At 36.8% G+C, this 18,533-nt stretch overlaps 1 protein-coding gene across 1 annotated transcript in view; it reads right to left on the minus strand.

Annotated features, from left to right (window-relative positions):
• Positions 1–5,246: 5,246 nt before the first annotated feature.
• The window catches only part of LOC125230248 (protein singed wings 2), a 108,619-nt gene continuing 95,332 nt past the window's right edge, over positions 5,247–18,533 (minus strand). The window contains exon 9 of the mRNA XM_048135354.1: positions 5,247–6,006. Within this exon, the coding sequence (XP_047991311.1) occupies positions 5,824–6,006 (183 nt within the window). The 3' untranslated portion in view covers positions 5,247–5,823. The remainder of the gene's footprint in view (positions 6,007–18,533) is intronic.

Below are 18,533 nucleotides of genomic sequence, written 5' to 3' on the forward strand. Positions count from 1 at the left end.
AATAACAATTATCAGACGGCCCATGGCTCCAATCTTCTCTTCAAAAGATATTTCAATCATAATTAGAAGATTTTTACATCAGACTTGACAAGTTAAGTCACTAAGCGGGTAGGGATTTTGTAGACTTTTGAGTTAATTAACATATCGTACATGTAGGTACCTACACAAGAATTTATTGATGATTTTGTCTCAAGAAATAGGTATAAATCATCGATTTAAACTTACCTAGATACACTATCACCTGCAAATTCGACACTCAAAAGTGTCCGATCGCTTAGTTGCAAATGTGTGCGTCTAGTTGACAAACGAAAACTTCGCAATGTAGTAAAACTACTTTCATTTTTTTACAAAAACAACGTTATTTCTTAGTACTTAAAGTTCGATTTCAAATGCAAGCAATTGGCGGTTATGACATTAATGAATGTGATCATCGCGAAAGCCATAAAATTTTATTACCGCAGATCGCAGGTGTGCATATTTTTAAACAAATCTACGTCTTATTGCAACCAACATAAGTTTAATTTCGTTCGCGCTGCAACAATCTAAACGCCATTTTTACATTGGGAACGAGGATGGACAGAGGCATCATGGGAGTCGCGCTATGAGATGAAAGGCGATAATGAGGAAATTTGCGGTATTTGTGCGAAAAACTGTTTTAAAAAATCCTATTAGATAGAAAATTTCTTAAGGAACAAAACGTTTGGATTATTTGATTAAGTATAATATTTTTACTTGTAATATTCAGTCTTTTACAACTATTGAAGTATTATAGATTTCTTTTATCTTTGTATCTGTTTGCACTTTCTTTATGTATTGATTATAGTTAGTAATAATATGACATTTAGAGACTTTATACATCTCTAATTCTATATCAGTGTATAGCTACTTTGCTTATGATTAATATTTTTAGTTAATATTTCTATTAATTTCATTTGTTTAACTTTAATGAATACTCTGTGATGTTGACATGTAAAAGTGCCCCCGTGGCCTATTTGCTGAATAAATGATTTTGTATTTTTTGTATTTTGTATTTTTTGTTTGGTATAACATTTTTCGAGATGTTGCGTATTTTAAGCGAAAAAAATGAGTTTTTACTGTATGATATTTTTATTGATATTATCTCAAACAAAAAAATATATAAGGTACGGCGGGACAATTTGGACTGGGGGACAATTGCAACTGATCAATACCTCCACGTTTTGCAATGTTTGCATTATTAAATAGACTTATATTGACCGGGATATAGACCGTGATTACCTTTTTGATTTTTGTCGAGCTCCCGATATTTCGACGCAGTTGCATGCATCATGATCACGGATCCGTGATCATGATGCATGCAACGTCATGATCACGGTCTATATCCCGGTCAATATAAGTCTAATGAAAATAACCGTGAATCATTCAAAACTCTTATTAAATAGAGTCAACTGAGGTATATACAGGGTGTACCACGGCGATGTCACATGGAGGGAAAGTACCTTAAATATCGTAGATAGCATATTTCGCTGAAAGAAGACTTCATTTTATTTTTAAAACTTAGTAAAAGTGCATTATTATTTTTTTGATTTTTACTATGAGGACTTATACAGGGTGTATTTTGATAGCGGGTCAGTAAGGCCGGTATGAGATCCCGTAGTCCTACATGAAAATATTCTAAGGGGACCATCCATCAATTTGAAATTTATGAAAAATGAAAAATTTTCCAAAATCTGTAAATGCCATTTTTCATCAATTTAAAATTGATGGATGGTCCCCTTAGACTATTTTCATGTAGGACTACGGGATCTCATACCGGCCTTACTGACCCGCTATCAAAATACATCCTGTATAAGTCCTCATAGTAAAAATTAAAAAAAAAAAAATTGAATGCACATTTACTAAATAAATAAATAAATATTATAGGACATTCTTACACAGATTGACTGAGGCCCACGGTAAGCTCAAGAAGGCTTGTGTTGTGGGTACTCAGACAACGATATATATAATATATAAATACTTATATACATAGAAAACATCCATGACTCGGGAACAAATATCTGTGCTCATCACACAAACAAATGCCCTTACCGGGATTCGAACCCGGGACCGCGGTGTAGCAGGCAGGGTCACTACCGACTGTGCCAGACCGGTTTTCAAAGTTTCTAAGTTTTGAAAATAAAATAAAGTCTTCTTTCAGCAATATATATATATATACTATCTACGATATTTAAGGTATTAAACAGTTGAGGGATTGTATGTGGTGTGTGAGGGATGGAGCACTTGGAGAATATGAATTAAGTAGCTATTAAAACAAAGAAGAATTGAATGATGACATTAATTTATTATTCTACGTAATTTCTTTCAAAGCTTTGTGTGGGCAAATCTTCTCTCCGCTCCTCAGCTATAATCTTGCGCCATTTTTCCCTTTTAACGTCTTTTTTTGGGAATCTGGAATAAAAACCTTTTTATTACTTAAAAACGAATTTGCTATTCCCGGGTTGTTTCTTTTTATAATTAAAGTAATTTATAAGATATGTATTAATGTTATTGAATTGAAATCATTTATTTCAGACTTATTGGTCCATAATAATAAATAAATACATACATTATTAATATGAAATAGGCTTCTTTTACAAAAAATATAAATTAGCGACTCCATCATTCCATTTTTAACTATGTTCCACTTCAACTATCTTTTGTCGCCGTCCGCTCATTACTAGTATAGCGCGAGAGAAAGAGACAAACTGCGTAAGACCAAATCAAGGAATTTACTTTAATTATTCTAGAAAATAAATGTTTTTAGTAAGTTAGGAAGCCATTTTGGCCACAAATGCATAACATTATAAAATTATTAACAATTACTTACCGGAAATACGATACGTCAACCTTTTTTAACGTATATAAGGTGTTATTTTTGCACTTTTTTACGGAGCACTTAGGCATGTTGCCGACACGGCGGATGAAGCGCTACTGACCGCCCAATTGTGCTTAGAACATTTTCAAGCACAATTTGCTGCGGACACATTCTAAGCCGTGATGGTGCATCTAGGTAGTTTAGATCGATGGTATAAATAAACTGAAGTTCAAACGTATGATATCCGAAACCATCGTATAATAAAGAGTACTGCAGTATAAAAACACAGTCATTGTGGCCTATTTCACCGCAGTGACATTGACAATTGACACTGACAATTCTGTACCTGTCTCTGGATTTAGTAGCATTATTACTCAGCGTCAATATTTTTTTGTTGAACAGGCAATGAACGACAAAGTGTCACTGTCCGGCGAAAAATAGTCACTGTGGTGAAACAAATAGGCCACAGAACGATATCCGAAAATGCATTCGGTAATTGTGTCTCGTCCAAGCCTATACAGCTTACATACCCGAATGACATCCTTTAGAAGTCCAAGCGACATCAGTCTAAGTTACAATTGGTCTGATAATTTGAGAGCTGCGGGCCGATTTTTGAGTCTCACGCGTTCGAATTCAGAAAATTGTCACTGAAAATAATAAGCAAGTCACCGTTTTTAACCGGTATTTTAGATACAAAATCCCGTATGCGAGATTCAAAAATCTCCCCCCTGATCTGACTAACAAGGTTGATCAAGATCGGCTCAAGTTTATATCTTGTCAACAAATAATTTTCATGAAGTACTCAATTTTTTTTTACAATGTTAATAGGTAGCTTAGGTTCGGCCACGGACTTTAATTGTTATTCCACTTGTATCTAGTAGTAGTAGTAGTAAAACACTTTATTGTACCAGAAAATAATACAACACACAAGAAAAAGAGCTTATCACTAGTACAAAGGCGAACTTATCCCGTATCATTTTATCATCATTTTATATTTATTTTTTTTTTTTTTTTTTTTTAGTATAGATAGGTAGACGTTTGACCACGATCACACCTGATGGTAAGTGATGATGCGGTCTACGGTGGAGCACGCTTACCTATGAGATACCTATTTACTCTATATAATTAAATTATACTCTATTAATTTAATATATTTCCAGTATATAATTAGGTATTTTTACAGAATGGAATGAAAATAAATAATTTTAGTGAAATGTAATACTTAATTAGAAAAACAAATACAAAACACTGTTCATAATAATGATTCTTTTAAGTACGTAGTAGTGAAATCGGGCCACCTGTCAAACAAAAAAATTTTTAATTGACGGTGCACACGATCATAAATAATCCTTAAACGATATGTATTCAATGAATACTATTCATATCACAATTATACAACAGCATTTTTAAACTCTCGTTATGAATTTAAATTGTATGTACCTACTTAGATATTAAAGTAGAGTAAAGCTTCTCGTCTGCGATGGCTCGGCCATGTGGAGAGGATGGGAGAGGATCGTGCGGCCAAAAGAGCTCACTTGTGGCGGTCTACTGAAAAACGGCCGGTCGGAAGGCCCAGGTACCGATGGATCGACGAGGTCCAGAAAGACCTGCGTGACCTTCAAGTGACTGAGTGGCATCAGATTGCACAGGATAGGAGCAAATGGCGGAATCTAGTGTCGGAGGCCAAGATCCACTTCGGGTCGCTGAGCCATCGCAGTAAGTAGCAGTAAGTACTTACATATTAACTTCAATTGAACTTGTGTCAATAAGCAACTTGCTTACGTATTGATTTTCATGAACATTGAACTTCACTGCTAATTGTATGCATAAAGGTCAAGATCAAAATCCTATCAAAAACTTAACCAGAATTGGACTGATCTGCAAATATCTTGATCCGTTCAAAAACAGGTGTCGTGCACGAAACGAAACGCTCGATATCTATCTCTATCGCTCTTGCGTATTGGCGTGACAGAGCCAGACTACCTTTCGCGGTGTCGCAGAAATGCCATTCGGCTACGTCACCTCATTCAGTGCTTTACCTACCTACTATGAAAGGGGCCCCCAAACGGTTCTTTAGACCAAATTTAATATTTCATACATTTTCCGTGATGTTTATACTGTCGCGTAACGTATTCTAAAATAAGAGTTTTAAATGAGCGAAATTATAAGTGTTAAAATATTCACGGCATAGATTAAATATAAGATGATCATCATCCCATACATCCCATACATTCAAATGCGACCAACTAAGAACGCGCATACACTACACCACACATGAATGACGCCACAAAAAATGCCTTGTTGCCATCGATTACTTGGCGTTAAGTGTCACTTTCGAGGCATAAATCTATGTCAAAAGTGACACTTAACGCCATTTACAAGTATAATCGAAAACCACAAGACATTTTTTTGTGGCGCCATCTATGTGTGGTGTAGTGTATGCGCGTTCTTAGGCGGTCGCATTTTAATGTATGGGATGGCATGATCTTCTTATAATTAATCTATGTTCACGGTTAGTTTCATTAGACTTATATTGACCGGGATATAGACCGTGATTATGATAACCTTTTTGATTTTTATTAAGCTCCCGATATTTCGACGCAGTTACATGCATCATGATCACGGGAAACTGAAGACGGCGGGTGGTGGAGTTTCATGTTGGAAAATGTCAAAATCTCGTGGTAGATAATATGATAGTTACTTTAAGGCCACGTTCCCACTATCCTAGAAGTATCCCTCTAATCCTCCGACAGGGTACCTATTATCGTTCTATATGTTAACACCTCCATTTATGTAAACAGTCCATGACGCACGATCTGTTATTCCAACATTAGGAACGCAGTTACAGGCCCTCTAGACATCTAGCCAAGCACAATTGTTGACGCTCCTTTCTAATGGCTCTGTCACGCCAATACAGAAGAACTATAGATAAATAAAACTACGAAACGATATGCGTCAACGGTTGCACGCTTGGCTAGAGTGCCTCTTCATCAAGGTAAAATAGAGGATATCCAGGGTAACTTCCCCGTATTTTTAAAACTATGCCAGTCGTACAGAAATCTCCCAATGACTATAAATAAGAGGGTAGCCAGAGTCACATTGACTATGTTTATGGTGCTTATCGGCATCTCGGGACCGCTCCGGCAGACTCTTCCCAGAGGCAATGTGCTGATCTGAAAAGAGAAAACAGTTATGAATGAAAATAAACTGTTATTGTGTCAATCCGCGGCAAGAGTAACGTAAATCACGATTTATGGCATGTTCAATTTATTCACTTTGCAAGTTCAAGTGATAATCTATCTCTCAATAAGTGTTACTTTCCCAATACATGCATAGATCCTTTCATTTGCACTGTAGTTCGAATAAACACAATGAAATCGTGACTCACGTTACTGTTACGTGGATTTACCCTATTGAAAAGAAACTGGAAAGTAGTAAGGTAAACTTACCAATGCTCGACACATTAATGCCCAATAGATGAACACTTCTGCCACATTGACAATGACTTAAGACACAGAATAAATATTAGTACAACTTAAGATTGAAAGTGGCATCTACAGTGTGTACTGTCGAGCACTGGTACCGTTACCTTAATACAAGTCTCGTGTAGTTTATATACCTACTACCTACATACATAAATACAGACCAGTTTTCCCATTGAACCCGTATCCCACAGTCGACTTCTACGATATCACTGGAAGGAAGAGGCTGGTGATTATTTTTTGGCCCGTCATAGTCTAGTTTTGAAAAATGCAAGTTCTGCCCTTTTCAACCTGAGCTACGCGATTCTTGTACCCCATTTCACTAGGAGGCCACAATTATTATACCTACTGTCAGTTGTTTTTTGTACGCAGCTTTCAATTCAGCATCTGCTTAACAAACGTACTTAACTACCTATTCATTGGAAAAGGGTTGATTTTTTTTGTAGGAGCTTTCAATCTACGCGTTTTATGTTTTTATATTCTTCTGGATTTTATGTATTTGTTTATTTTATTTTAACGATTTTATTATTTCAATAAGGATTTGTTTTATTAATCAATGAACACATAGAGGAGCTTCCAATTCCTGATGACACGGTTTAATTAAATAATTAAACTGTTAACAAAGCGGTTAGAAGTCTTCACAGAAACACTTTCTGATCAACAAATTGATTGACTTCCTTTGTGAATTTAATATCTTTGTTCATCAACACTGTGCTATCTTTAGAACCTATTGAAAATATGACTTTGCATAAGTATCAACCACATTTTATTCTTTCACACCGTATTAAAAAAATGATTTGTTGTCAAATAGTAGGTAAGATACTTTGTGCTAAGTATATATACCTACCTATAGTATTTATAATGTAATGTCCGTTTTTTCTACTTAGATCAAAACCTCAGCGGCTATCTTCTACCTCACATTAGGTTACATGTTATCTTTAGTTGTGACATTTAGAGTCATTTGCATCTCTAAAGTAATTTTAGACTTCTTTGTATTTGTACTTTTCTGTATTAGTATTATTTATTATGTGTAGTTTTTAGTTGAATATCGACGTTTAGAGACCTTTTACGTCTCTAATCATTGTAGTAGCGTAATACTTTAGTTAGAACTTAGAATTAGTATTATCAATTGTAATTGCAGTTCAACTTGTATATTGACGTGTAAAAGTGCCCTTGTGGCCTATTTGCTGAATAAATGATTTTTAATTTTTGTAACATCTTCGCACTCTTCCCAACGAGTATAAAAGCAACAACGTAATAAAAAAAACCGGTCAAGTGCGAGTTGGACTCGCTCACCGAGGGTTCCGTACAAACTTTCAATAGTTGAATCATTAAAATGTTATTCATAGAACTCTACAGATTTGACTAAATCCCTCAAGACTCAATTTCAACAAGTTATATTTTAATATACAATTTTATTGTTAGACAACGTCCAAATAAAATCAAGACTATTCGACTTCAATAGTTTACGACTTACGACATGTCGCAAGGACGCTCCTGAACCGACCTCATTATATCAGGAAAAACGCGATGTAGGAAATGAGCGTTCAACGTACAGCGACATCTATCGGAAAATTGAGTAAACTAATGCGCGCGAGCTAGTATGGAGGATGATTTTTATGGAATAATTGTTTATTGCGTGACCCGATTTTAACCATTTTGCCTCTATTTGAAAGCAGGTAATTTCATTGTTATTTTGTTAAAAAATACAGGTACAATAAACACCCGCAAGGGTGTTGAAATTGAAAATGTAAATCTGAAAGGTTTTTTATAAATAAAAAAAAAGTTTTCAAGATACGTGTACGATTTTATTTTTCCTGTAATATTCATTATAATAGCCATGTTTGGTGAAAATTTCATAAATTTATGTTGGTAAACTTCGGAGATAAGGGGGGGGAACGGTATTTTTTTTTACATTTTCCTTCAAAAAACATTTTTTTTCCACAACCAAAAAATTATAAAAAATAGTTTTGATATGTACAGTTTGAGTTCTTTCTAACGATACCCTACTTGACCTAGTTACTTGAAATTTTCAGTGTGCCCCCCTTTCATTTTGGCCATTTTCTATCATTTATATTAATTAATTAAAAAAAAATCTTTCAACTTGTAGAGGTTCACAATGTTTATAACTATTCCAAATTTCATATCGATAGCACAAGTAGTTCTCGAGATATTTAACAATGTGACAGACGGACAGACAGACGGACAGTCGCACCATAAGGGTTCCTGTTGTACCTTTTTGGTACGGAACCCTAAAAACCAACAGGTTATCCGGTTCAAAAGAACAGAGGATGTTTTAAACTCTTTATGGTGCTCCCCACTGACTGTTATAAATGTTATATAACACTGTATGACAAGGACAACGTACTGTCAATGCCATCGCGCTGTCTCTGTCACACATGTATAATAGCCAGTGTGGGAGCACCATTAGCAAAGACCATATAATACGGGACAGACAGAGCCCATACAAAAAAGCGTACCCCTGAAATGTATGAGCCCTTTAGGCTTAAAACTAGATGGCGCTGTTTCGCAGCCTGGATGTGGCCAAAATCATATTTTCCCGTAATACTTTTGCACAGTATAAGGATATATCAGTAGTTAATCTCCGGCAGCGGCGGCGCGGTCGTTACTACTGCGCAAGGTCACGCAGGGTTGTACAACGTTACTATAATCGACTTCGTACAATGTAAGTTGTTGTAAATCTAATAGGTACTATTAACTGTAAGTAGGTTTTAGTATAACAATACCACGTCATGACACCACATTAGTCAGTATTGAAGACACAAAAAATCATTATAAATATATTACTCTCATACGCGCAATAGTAGATTGTGTAACAATAATTGCAAAAGCGTTAATTTAAGTGTTCATTTTATATGTTTTCTCTAGAATACACCCAATCCATCACAATAAAAAAAAGATTCGTTTGAACTAGAAACGTAGGTACCTACTGTCCTACTCGTATTAGTAACTGTGTATGGCGCTATGCTAGTACCAACGCTCTTTCTACCTTTTTATCTAATAAAGATTCAAGTACGTATTTGTTTCTTAAATACTGACGAAATCATATTTACATAAAATGTTTGAATAGATGTTTGCACAATATTTAAGTAGGTACCAAACTTTCGAGCTAGATAGATCGCAGCATCTACCTAAATGTCGTTACAGATAAATCCTTATTGATTTTAATGTGTCATTCTAGCTTTAAATCTCACTTTTACGCCATTTACGTAAGCAATAATGTACCTAACACTGCAAATATATAACAACCACTTACTTTTCTGGGTGTCTAGGAATTCTAAAGAATGACATTTCCGCATTTTGAGAACTTTCCATACACCCATAAACACTACAGTAACGAAAATATGTCTTCGGTGCTGACGTCATTTTCTCCCGAACTCAACACGTCAACACAGCGCGCAAACGCGGCCCCGACTGTCCAGCCCAATAATCACCAGTTTCGCATGTTTTCGCCGCATGCGAGGGGAGGGAGGGGGACACACCGCGCGGCGTGAAGTTTGTAAGAAGAGTTATTACTGGTTTTATACTGTGACTTTTGCGTGTGTTTATTTTTTATAGGAACAAATGACAATAATTGTGACAACAAATGACACGTCATGCTTCTTTATTTTAATATCATGATATCACGTCAATACACATTTTGAAAAAAAAAATTGTAAGCCTCATCAGAGTAGTTATGACAGTATTTAATAGGTGGCGCTAAAAAAATGAGGTATTCTTAGTACGGAGACTGTAAATCCTATATTATAAATTATCCTTGCCATTAGGTTATTTTTTTGGAAATGAAAATTGTATTAAAAGTTATCTCCGAATGGGCTTCTTAATTCCGAAATTAATATTTGTAAATTTAACAAGAGTTTCTTAATTACGTTATGATTACTCAAATAGTAAATTATAATGGCATTTTAGCTGGTTTTGTGGGTAAATTAGACGATTTAGTTCTAATAAACTTCCCCATTTCAAGTTGAGTGCCGCGTTTCGGTCACATCACATGGCTTGCCATGAGGCATATGTAATGTAGTAAGGTACAGTCAACCAATTGAAACCATGTCATAGTGACGTTATAAATCAGATTGTAAGAAATCTCTTACTGCTTGTGATTTTGACATGGTCCTAGAGTGGCCTAGGGTTCCAATTGGTGGACTGTACCTACAAGAATTAAAATGCTAATATTGGTAGTTACCTACATAGGCCCTAGTATAAAGGATAGTACTAGTATAAAGGGAAACATCCTTCAAATAGATACTTACAACAATCAGAGATATATAATTATTTACTAACCTCCTTATTCTAAAGAATCTAAAGTTATCAAGCCGATAAAGTTCGTTTGTCCCTTTCCGACGTATTGGTGTGATAGAAAAGGACAAACGAACTTTATCGGCTTCATAACTTAAGAGTACGTTTATGAATAAGGGGGTAAATGTAGACCGGCATTTTTTTAAAAGATTACATTCATTTAATTTTCAAAAATCAGTTAATCTTAATCGTCACCACCTCCCGTGGGCATTGTAGAAGTTAGACTTATATTGACCGGGATATAGACCGTGATTACCTTTTTGATTTTTGTCGAGCTCCCGATATTTCGACGCAGTTGCATGCATCATGATCACGGAAAACTAACGAAGGCGGGTGGATGTTAAAGTTGCATAGACAGCGCGCGATCTACCCTCCTTCGCGCGAGTCGGCTGCGTTCACTTTCAGCGTTACCACTGGTCGCATTCACACTCGATGGTCTGTCCAAACACACTACACTCACAGTGTCACTACGTTTGTTCAATTCTGACTTCACCGGTTTTTTACACAAACAAATCACTGGATTCCATACATTAGATAGTTTGAAGCCATCCTCACGATTGAAATTTTTATATTTGTGAATCTCAATGGCTTCTCTTACCAATCTCGGTAGGTATGTAGTGGCGTTCCGTCGAAATTACCTCAGGACAAAAATCAAAAAGGTAATCACGGTCTATATCCCGGTCAATATAAGTCTAATGAAAATAACCGTGAATCATTCAAAACTCTTATTGTAGAAGTTGATTGTGAGGTTGTGGTTCAGGCTATGGGCTATACCAACCTTCTTATCACTACTATCTTCTAACTCATTCATATACCTACTTAATTATAATCATATTGTTACATTGATGGTTTTCACTTTTTGTGTCGTAAGTACTACTTGTAAGGTACGAATCCTTTCGATTATAGTGGTTTAGATTTGACATTGTTTGGTCAAATTTTCCTTTGAGGTGCCAATTACACTACTTTTGAATTAAATGTATTTTGAATTAAATTGAAAAATTCTGACGACCGGTCTGGCTCAGTCGGTAGTGACCCTGCCTGCTGAGTCGCAGTCCTGGGTTCGAATCCCGGTAAAGGCATTTATTTGTGTGATGATGTATATCGTCGCTTAGCACCCACAGTACAAGCTTTGCTTAGTTTGGGGCTAAGTTGATCTGTGTAAGGTGTCCCCAATATTTATATTTATTTATTATTATTTATTATATTTAACAGTAATATATGTGGAAACTGTGCATTATATTTTAAATAAGTATAATAATAAAACCTCATGTTCCAACTTGAACCCTCCGCGACGTTACGCAGGCAATAGCTGGGCCCGCATTTATATGGTTTAATTAAACTTTAAACAGTTTCTTAAGGGCTTCCTTCCCGAGAGGAGGGAAAGCCCAGTGCCGACATTTTAATGGTTGTTAATTGTTTTAGAAGCAAAATATCGAGTCAAGCGTGACAATGGTCTTGGGAATCAAATAGAGTTTAGGAGGAAAAGGAGAAAATTTTCTCAATGTAGAACAGTCGCGGTGTCCAGCTGTCAGCTTTAAATTATAGATCTCCGATGGCGTAACGTAACACATCCAATCCACACACATTCACACACTAACAAGTTTAATTTTTTTTTGCTTTTAGGTACTTTTAGTTTTAATTAATTTTTTTTTTATTAATTGACGGGGGAGAACCATTTGGGACGCCGTGGTAGACGGTCGTGTCCGGAACAAGTTTCATAAATGTGTAAAAACCCATCGAAACAATAGACACCCATCGCGCCAGATCCCAAGTGCAACCGCTGCACGTGCATCTAAATGCCGCCGGCGCGCCCCGACCCGAGCAAAGCTCCTGCGACGCGTTGTACCTAATTTCAGACTTTTGTAACAGTAGTGTTAAAATGTATAGAGCTTGTAGTTTTCGCGTTACGAGTGTGCCGTGTATTTTCTTATTTACTAAATTCATAGAGACAGTGCGAGACCAAAAACACCCAGTAGAATCCGCAGTACGAGTTACGAGCTTCTTCCCGCACTACGAGCGTGTGCAGTGTGTTTACATACTTACAGTGACAGTTGCTCAATTTTTAGAGACAGTGTTAGATCAAATACCTATATTTAGGAGTACTTAGTAGCGAATCAAGCCAAGTGCCGGTGGCTCTCGTCGTCGCGCCACGCACGCGTCGTAGTAGGCGCCGGGCCCAGGTTGGGTATGGACCCAACCTGGGCCCGGCGCCTACTACCCAACGTCGAGAAGCAGCGGCTGATGCTAACTACACCTTCATTGCGACCAAATTGGTGAGCTAGTTCCATCTCTGTTAACTCTTACTTAGCGCTAACACCGGTGCTCCTAGGTTTAGGTACCTATTTAACTAGATTTAGCCGACCAAGTTGTTAAGCCTCAACGAAAGGGATATCAGCTGATTACAATTATACGCCCAGTTTATCTAATTCTACACATTGTGCCTAATTTATATGACGCGACTATTTATTTACTATTTAATAAGCACAACACATAGTATGCTTGTATTCCACATAGTTCAATCTAATGGTATTTATTTATTTGTTTCTAGGCAAGGTAACAAAATGTAAATCGGATACAAATATCATGTAACTGTACTAAACTTATAATAATATACTTAATACTAAATTTACATTTTAAGAATAACCAAGCAAAACATTCAATAATGTACTTATACCTATCATTTGTACACGCTATCATGTTAAGTAACTTATTATTATTACCTACCTAACTTTGATTTCAAATCTATAATCTAGCATCGACTTAAGATACGGTTATTTGTCACTAGCCTGAAAGAGCCAGTCACGTGACCCATTTCAGTTATATTTAAGCTGATCTTATAGTCCTATTGAATCTAATCTTAAGTTACATTAAGTAACGCCTTATTCGAGCAGTTTTAAATTAATGAATCGAGAACAAAAGTTAACATTGACTCGTAGGACCGTTGAGTGATAGCCGCGACGTTACCATAATTATACTTAACTATTTTAGGCACATAGTCCAGGTACCTCAATTAAACTGTATTAGCTAAAATTTCCACTACGCAATTTCCATGGCCCGGGTATTAGAAGCGGGCCGCATAGTTCATATTAGTTAATTAAGTTATGTCTCTAGAACTAGCGCTAGGTTCTGCACTAGACAGGAAAGTTGAGTTAAGAAGGCCCGTTGGTCTCAATAAAACCGATAGCGATGTTTATTTGACCAGGTTGTCAGCATTAAATTTACCATTGCTTTTGGCTGTAAGATAACACTTTATATCATACCTCTGGTACCGTTTTAACTAAGAACTGTAACGAAATATCTTAGTTTGGAAAATATACCTAAGTATAATATTGTGGATACTAACTTCACTTTACTAAGCTTTACATCACAGCAACTTAGATACTTACTCAACCCCCAATGATACATTGCTAGCTGGAAATACCAAAAAAATCTGAGACTCAAAAAAAGAGAAAAAACACGGGCTGTTTTCTGGAACTATCTGGGCAACTTTTACAACATAACACATTTCACTCCCAAATCATAAACCAAGCCAATAAGTTCCCATTAAAGAAAAGGATAAATTACTTTCTAAAAAAAAAACCAAGACAATTTCCTTGTAAAGACGCACACATCTGGCCTCCAATCACCGCTATTCTGCCAAACACGGTCAAAAAGGATATAAATTATGCAATACTCTACTGATATAGGGTTGTTTAACGGCCGGCCGCCCGACCATAGCATAACTGCAAACCCCATTAAACCTTTTCATCCAAATGTCTTTCCAAATCCCTGACGCAAATTTATAACTAAGATAATAGGCCCCATCTGGCATTCGAACCCACGCTACCTACTAGAGAAAAAATAACAATCGCTTTTATTATCAGACCAGGCTAAACCGGCCTACTATATTAAACTATATTTTTATTCTCTGAGTTTTAGGTACCTGTGAGGTACCTACATGAATACATACGGGCGCGATCTAGTGTTGTGGTACTTGTGGTAGTCAAAATAGTACTAACAGAAGTATAGTACTTATTAAGAGCGTTATAACATTTCGGCGTCGGGCGAAATTAGGTATTTTACCCGCCGCGCGAGCCCAATATGCCGACCCTTTCTAGCACGTCTTATCACTCGCTCGCACTACAATAATGGACAAAACAATCTTGATCCTTCCTATGGAATTTTGATAACAACCACAATCTACTATCTCGATATAAACTTTTGGTTTCTAATAAACATTATTTTGTACGAAAATACGAGAATATAGCGCGAAATAATATCAATTATGTTAAAATTTATTTAAAAAATTTAAGTAATAATTATAAAAGTAGACCCATCCCAAATATTTGCTTTTGTTGTATGATAAGTATTAGAGTAAAGTATATATTAATATGATGATAAAATAAGACAAATACAATTCTAATTACTTCAAGGTGGTGCTCAGGGTCTGATGATGGAGCCAGATGGTGGTCACCAATACCAATGAACAATATGACTATACAACTTCGTGGTTTACATGTCATTCTAGCATTTTCACTTTCACATTTCAAGTGCATATACCACGAGTATAGGTTTTCGGGTGTGCTGATTTAAAAATTAATGACCGATTTGGAATCTGACATTGTTGACTGTCACTTTGACACAAAAGTCATCATGGGTGTCGTAAAATAGGTTTTAGGGGGTGCCGATTCCAAAATTAATGACCAATGTGGAATCTGACATTGCTGACTGTCACTTTGACACAAAAGTCGTCATGGGTGTCGTCAAATAGGTTTGCGGGGGTGCTGATTCCAAAATTAATGAACAATGTGGAATCTGACATTGCTGACTGTCACTTTGACACAAAAGTCGTCATGGGTGTCGTAAAATAGGTTTTAGGGGGTGCTGATTCCAAAATTAATGACCAATGTGGAATCTGACATTGCTGACTGTCACTTTGACACAAAAGTCGTCATGGGTGTCGTCAAATAGGTTTGCGGGGGTGCTGATTCCAAAATTAATGAACAATGTGGAATCTGACATTGCTGACTGTCACTTTGACACAAAAGTCGTCATGGGTGTCGTGAAATAGGTTTTAGGGGGTGCTGATTCCAAAATTAATGAACAATGTGGAATCTGACATTGCTGACTGTCACTTTGACACAAAAGTCGTCATGGGTGTCGTAAAATTGGTTTTAGGGGGTGCTGATTCCAAAATTAATGACCAATGTGGAATCTAACATTGCTGACTGTCACTTTGACACAAAAGTCGTCATGGGTGTCGTCAAATAGGTTTGCGGGGGTGCTGATTCCAAAATTAATGAACAATGTGGAATCTGACATTGCTGACTGTCACTTTGACACAAAAGTCGTCATGGGTGTCGTAAAATTGGTTTTAGGGGGTGCTGATTCCAAAAATAATGACCAATGTGGAATCTAACATTGCTGACTGCCACTTTGACACAAAAGTCATCATGGGTGTCATAAAATAGGTTTTAGGGGGTGCTGATTCCAAAAATAATGACTAATGTGGAATCTAACATTGCTGACTGTCACTTTGACACAAAAGTCATCATGGGTGTCGTCAAATAGGTTTCCGGAGGTGCTGATTTGAAAATTAATGACCGATTTGGAATCTTGACATTGCTGACTGTCACTTTGACACAAAAGTCGTCATGGGTGTCGTCAAAAAGGTTTCCGGGGGTGCTGATTCCAAAATTAACGACTATTTTGGAATCTCACAGTGCTAATTGTCATTTTGACACAAAAGGAATCATGGGTGTAGTCAAATAGTTTTTAGGGGTACTGATTCCAAAATTAATGAAATGATTTAAAAAGTTATGACCGATTTGGAACCTGACATTGCACAGTACCCCTGGAAACCTATTTGACGACACCCATAACGACTTTTATGTCAAAGTGACAGTCAGCAATGTCAGTTTCCAAATTGATCATTAATATTGAGATCAGTACCCATGAAAACCTATTTGAAGACACCCATGATCACTTTTGTGTCAAAGTGACAGTCAACAGTGTCAGATTCCAAATTGGTCATTAGTTTTCAAACACCTCCGGATACCTATTTGACGACACCCATGACGACTTTTTTGTCAAAGTGACAGTCAGCAATGTCAGATTCCAAATTGGTCACTAATTTTGGAATCAGCACCCCCTAAAACCTATTTGACTACACCCATGACGACTTTTGTGTCAAAGTGACAGTCAGAAATGTCAGATTGAACATTGGTCATTAATTTTGGAATCAGCACCCCCTAAAACCTATTTTTCGACACCCATGACGACTTTTGTGTCAGAGTGACAGTCAGCAATGTCAGATTGAACATTGGTCATTAATTTTGGAATCAGCACCCCTAAAACCTATTTTACGACACCCATGACGACTTTTGTGTCAAAGTGACAGTCAGCAATGTCAGATTCCACATTGGTCATTAATTTTGGAATCAGCACCCCCTAAAACCTATTTTACGACACCCATGACGACTTTTGTGTCAAAGTGACAGTCAGCAATGTCAGATTCCAAATTGGTCATTAATTTTGGAATCAGCACCCCTAAAACCTATTTTACGACACCCATGACGACTTTTGTGTCAGAGTGACAGTCAGCAATGTCAGATTGAACATTGGTCATTAATTTTGGAATCAGCACCCCCTAAAACCTATTTTACGACACCCATGACGACTTTTGTGTCAAAGTGACAGTCAGCAATGTCAGATTCCACATTGGTCATTAATTTTGGAATCAGCACCCCCTAAAACCTATTTTACGACACCCATGACGACTTTTGTGTCAAAGTGACAGTCAGCAATGTCAGATTCCACATTGGTCATTAATTTTGGAATCAGCACCCCCTAAAACCTATTTTACGATACCCATGACGACTTTTGTGTCAGAGTGACAGTCAGCAATGTCAGATTGAACATTGGTCATTAATTTTGGAATCAGCACCTCCTAAAACCTATTTTACGACACCCATGACGACTTTTGTGTCAAAGTGACAGTCAGCAATGTCAGATTCCACATTGGTCATTAATTTTGGAATCAGCACCCCTAAAACCTATTTTACGACACCCATGACGACTTTTGTGTCAAAGTGACAGTCAGCAATGTCAGATTCCACATTGGTCATTAATTTTGGAATCAGCACCCCTAAAACCTATTTTACGACACCCATGATGACTTTTGTGTCAAAGTGACAGTCGGCAATCTGAGGTACTACATATTCGTAATCTGAAAGTAATCAAGTCAATAATTTCAGTTATTTTGAATCGACTATGATTCCGAGTTATTGGTAATAGTAATGATTGTATAGATGATTAGTGATTCCTTTACATGTAATGGTAATTTACCGTTTCACTTGATTACATTACAAGTAATCTGACACCCAGTAGTGTCAGATTACAAAGTAAAATCAAGTAATCGTGTAATCCGGAATCGATTACGATTTCCCCATCTCTGGGTTTAGTTATATGGTTCATTGGTACTGGTGACCACCATCTGGCTCCATCATCAGACCCTGAGTACCACCTCTTGTCAAAGGTCTTGTTGAGACGAACCCAACGAGCCTAAACACGAAGTCGTTTACTTACATGGTTCACTGGTACTGGTGACCACCTTCTGGCTCCATCATCAGATCCCGAGTACCATCTTGATGTGTCTTATCATCTTGACCGTATTGTAATTTTCACATTTTTATCATCACAACGTTGTAATACTTTAACATTCAAACATAACAAAGTATTACAAAAGCAAATATTTACGGATCTAGGATCAAATTCGTTGGTCGCTGTTTACACACACACAATGCGAGGATAGCCCGTGTAGAAACAAGGCGTCCGACCCACACAACAATAAATATTCTCGACGTTTGCGATGAAAACTCGGAGATCAAAGCGACATACGTCTTACCTGCTCGAGCTCCGGC

The sequence above is a fragment of the Leguminivora glycinivorella genome, chromosome 10 (assembly GCF_023078275.1).
Source record: "Leguminivora glycinivorella isolate SPB_JAAS2020 chromosome 10, LegGlyc_1.1, whole genome shotgun sequence".
NCBI classification, from domain to species: domain Eukaryota; kingdom Metazoa; phylum Arthropoda; class Insecta; order Lepidoptera; family Tortricidae; genus Leguminivora; species Leguminivora glycinivorella.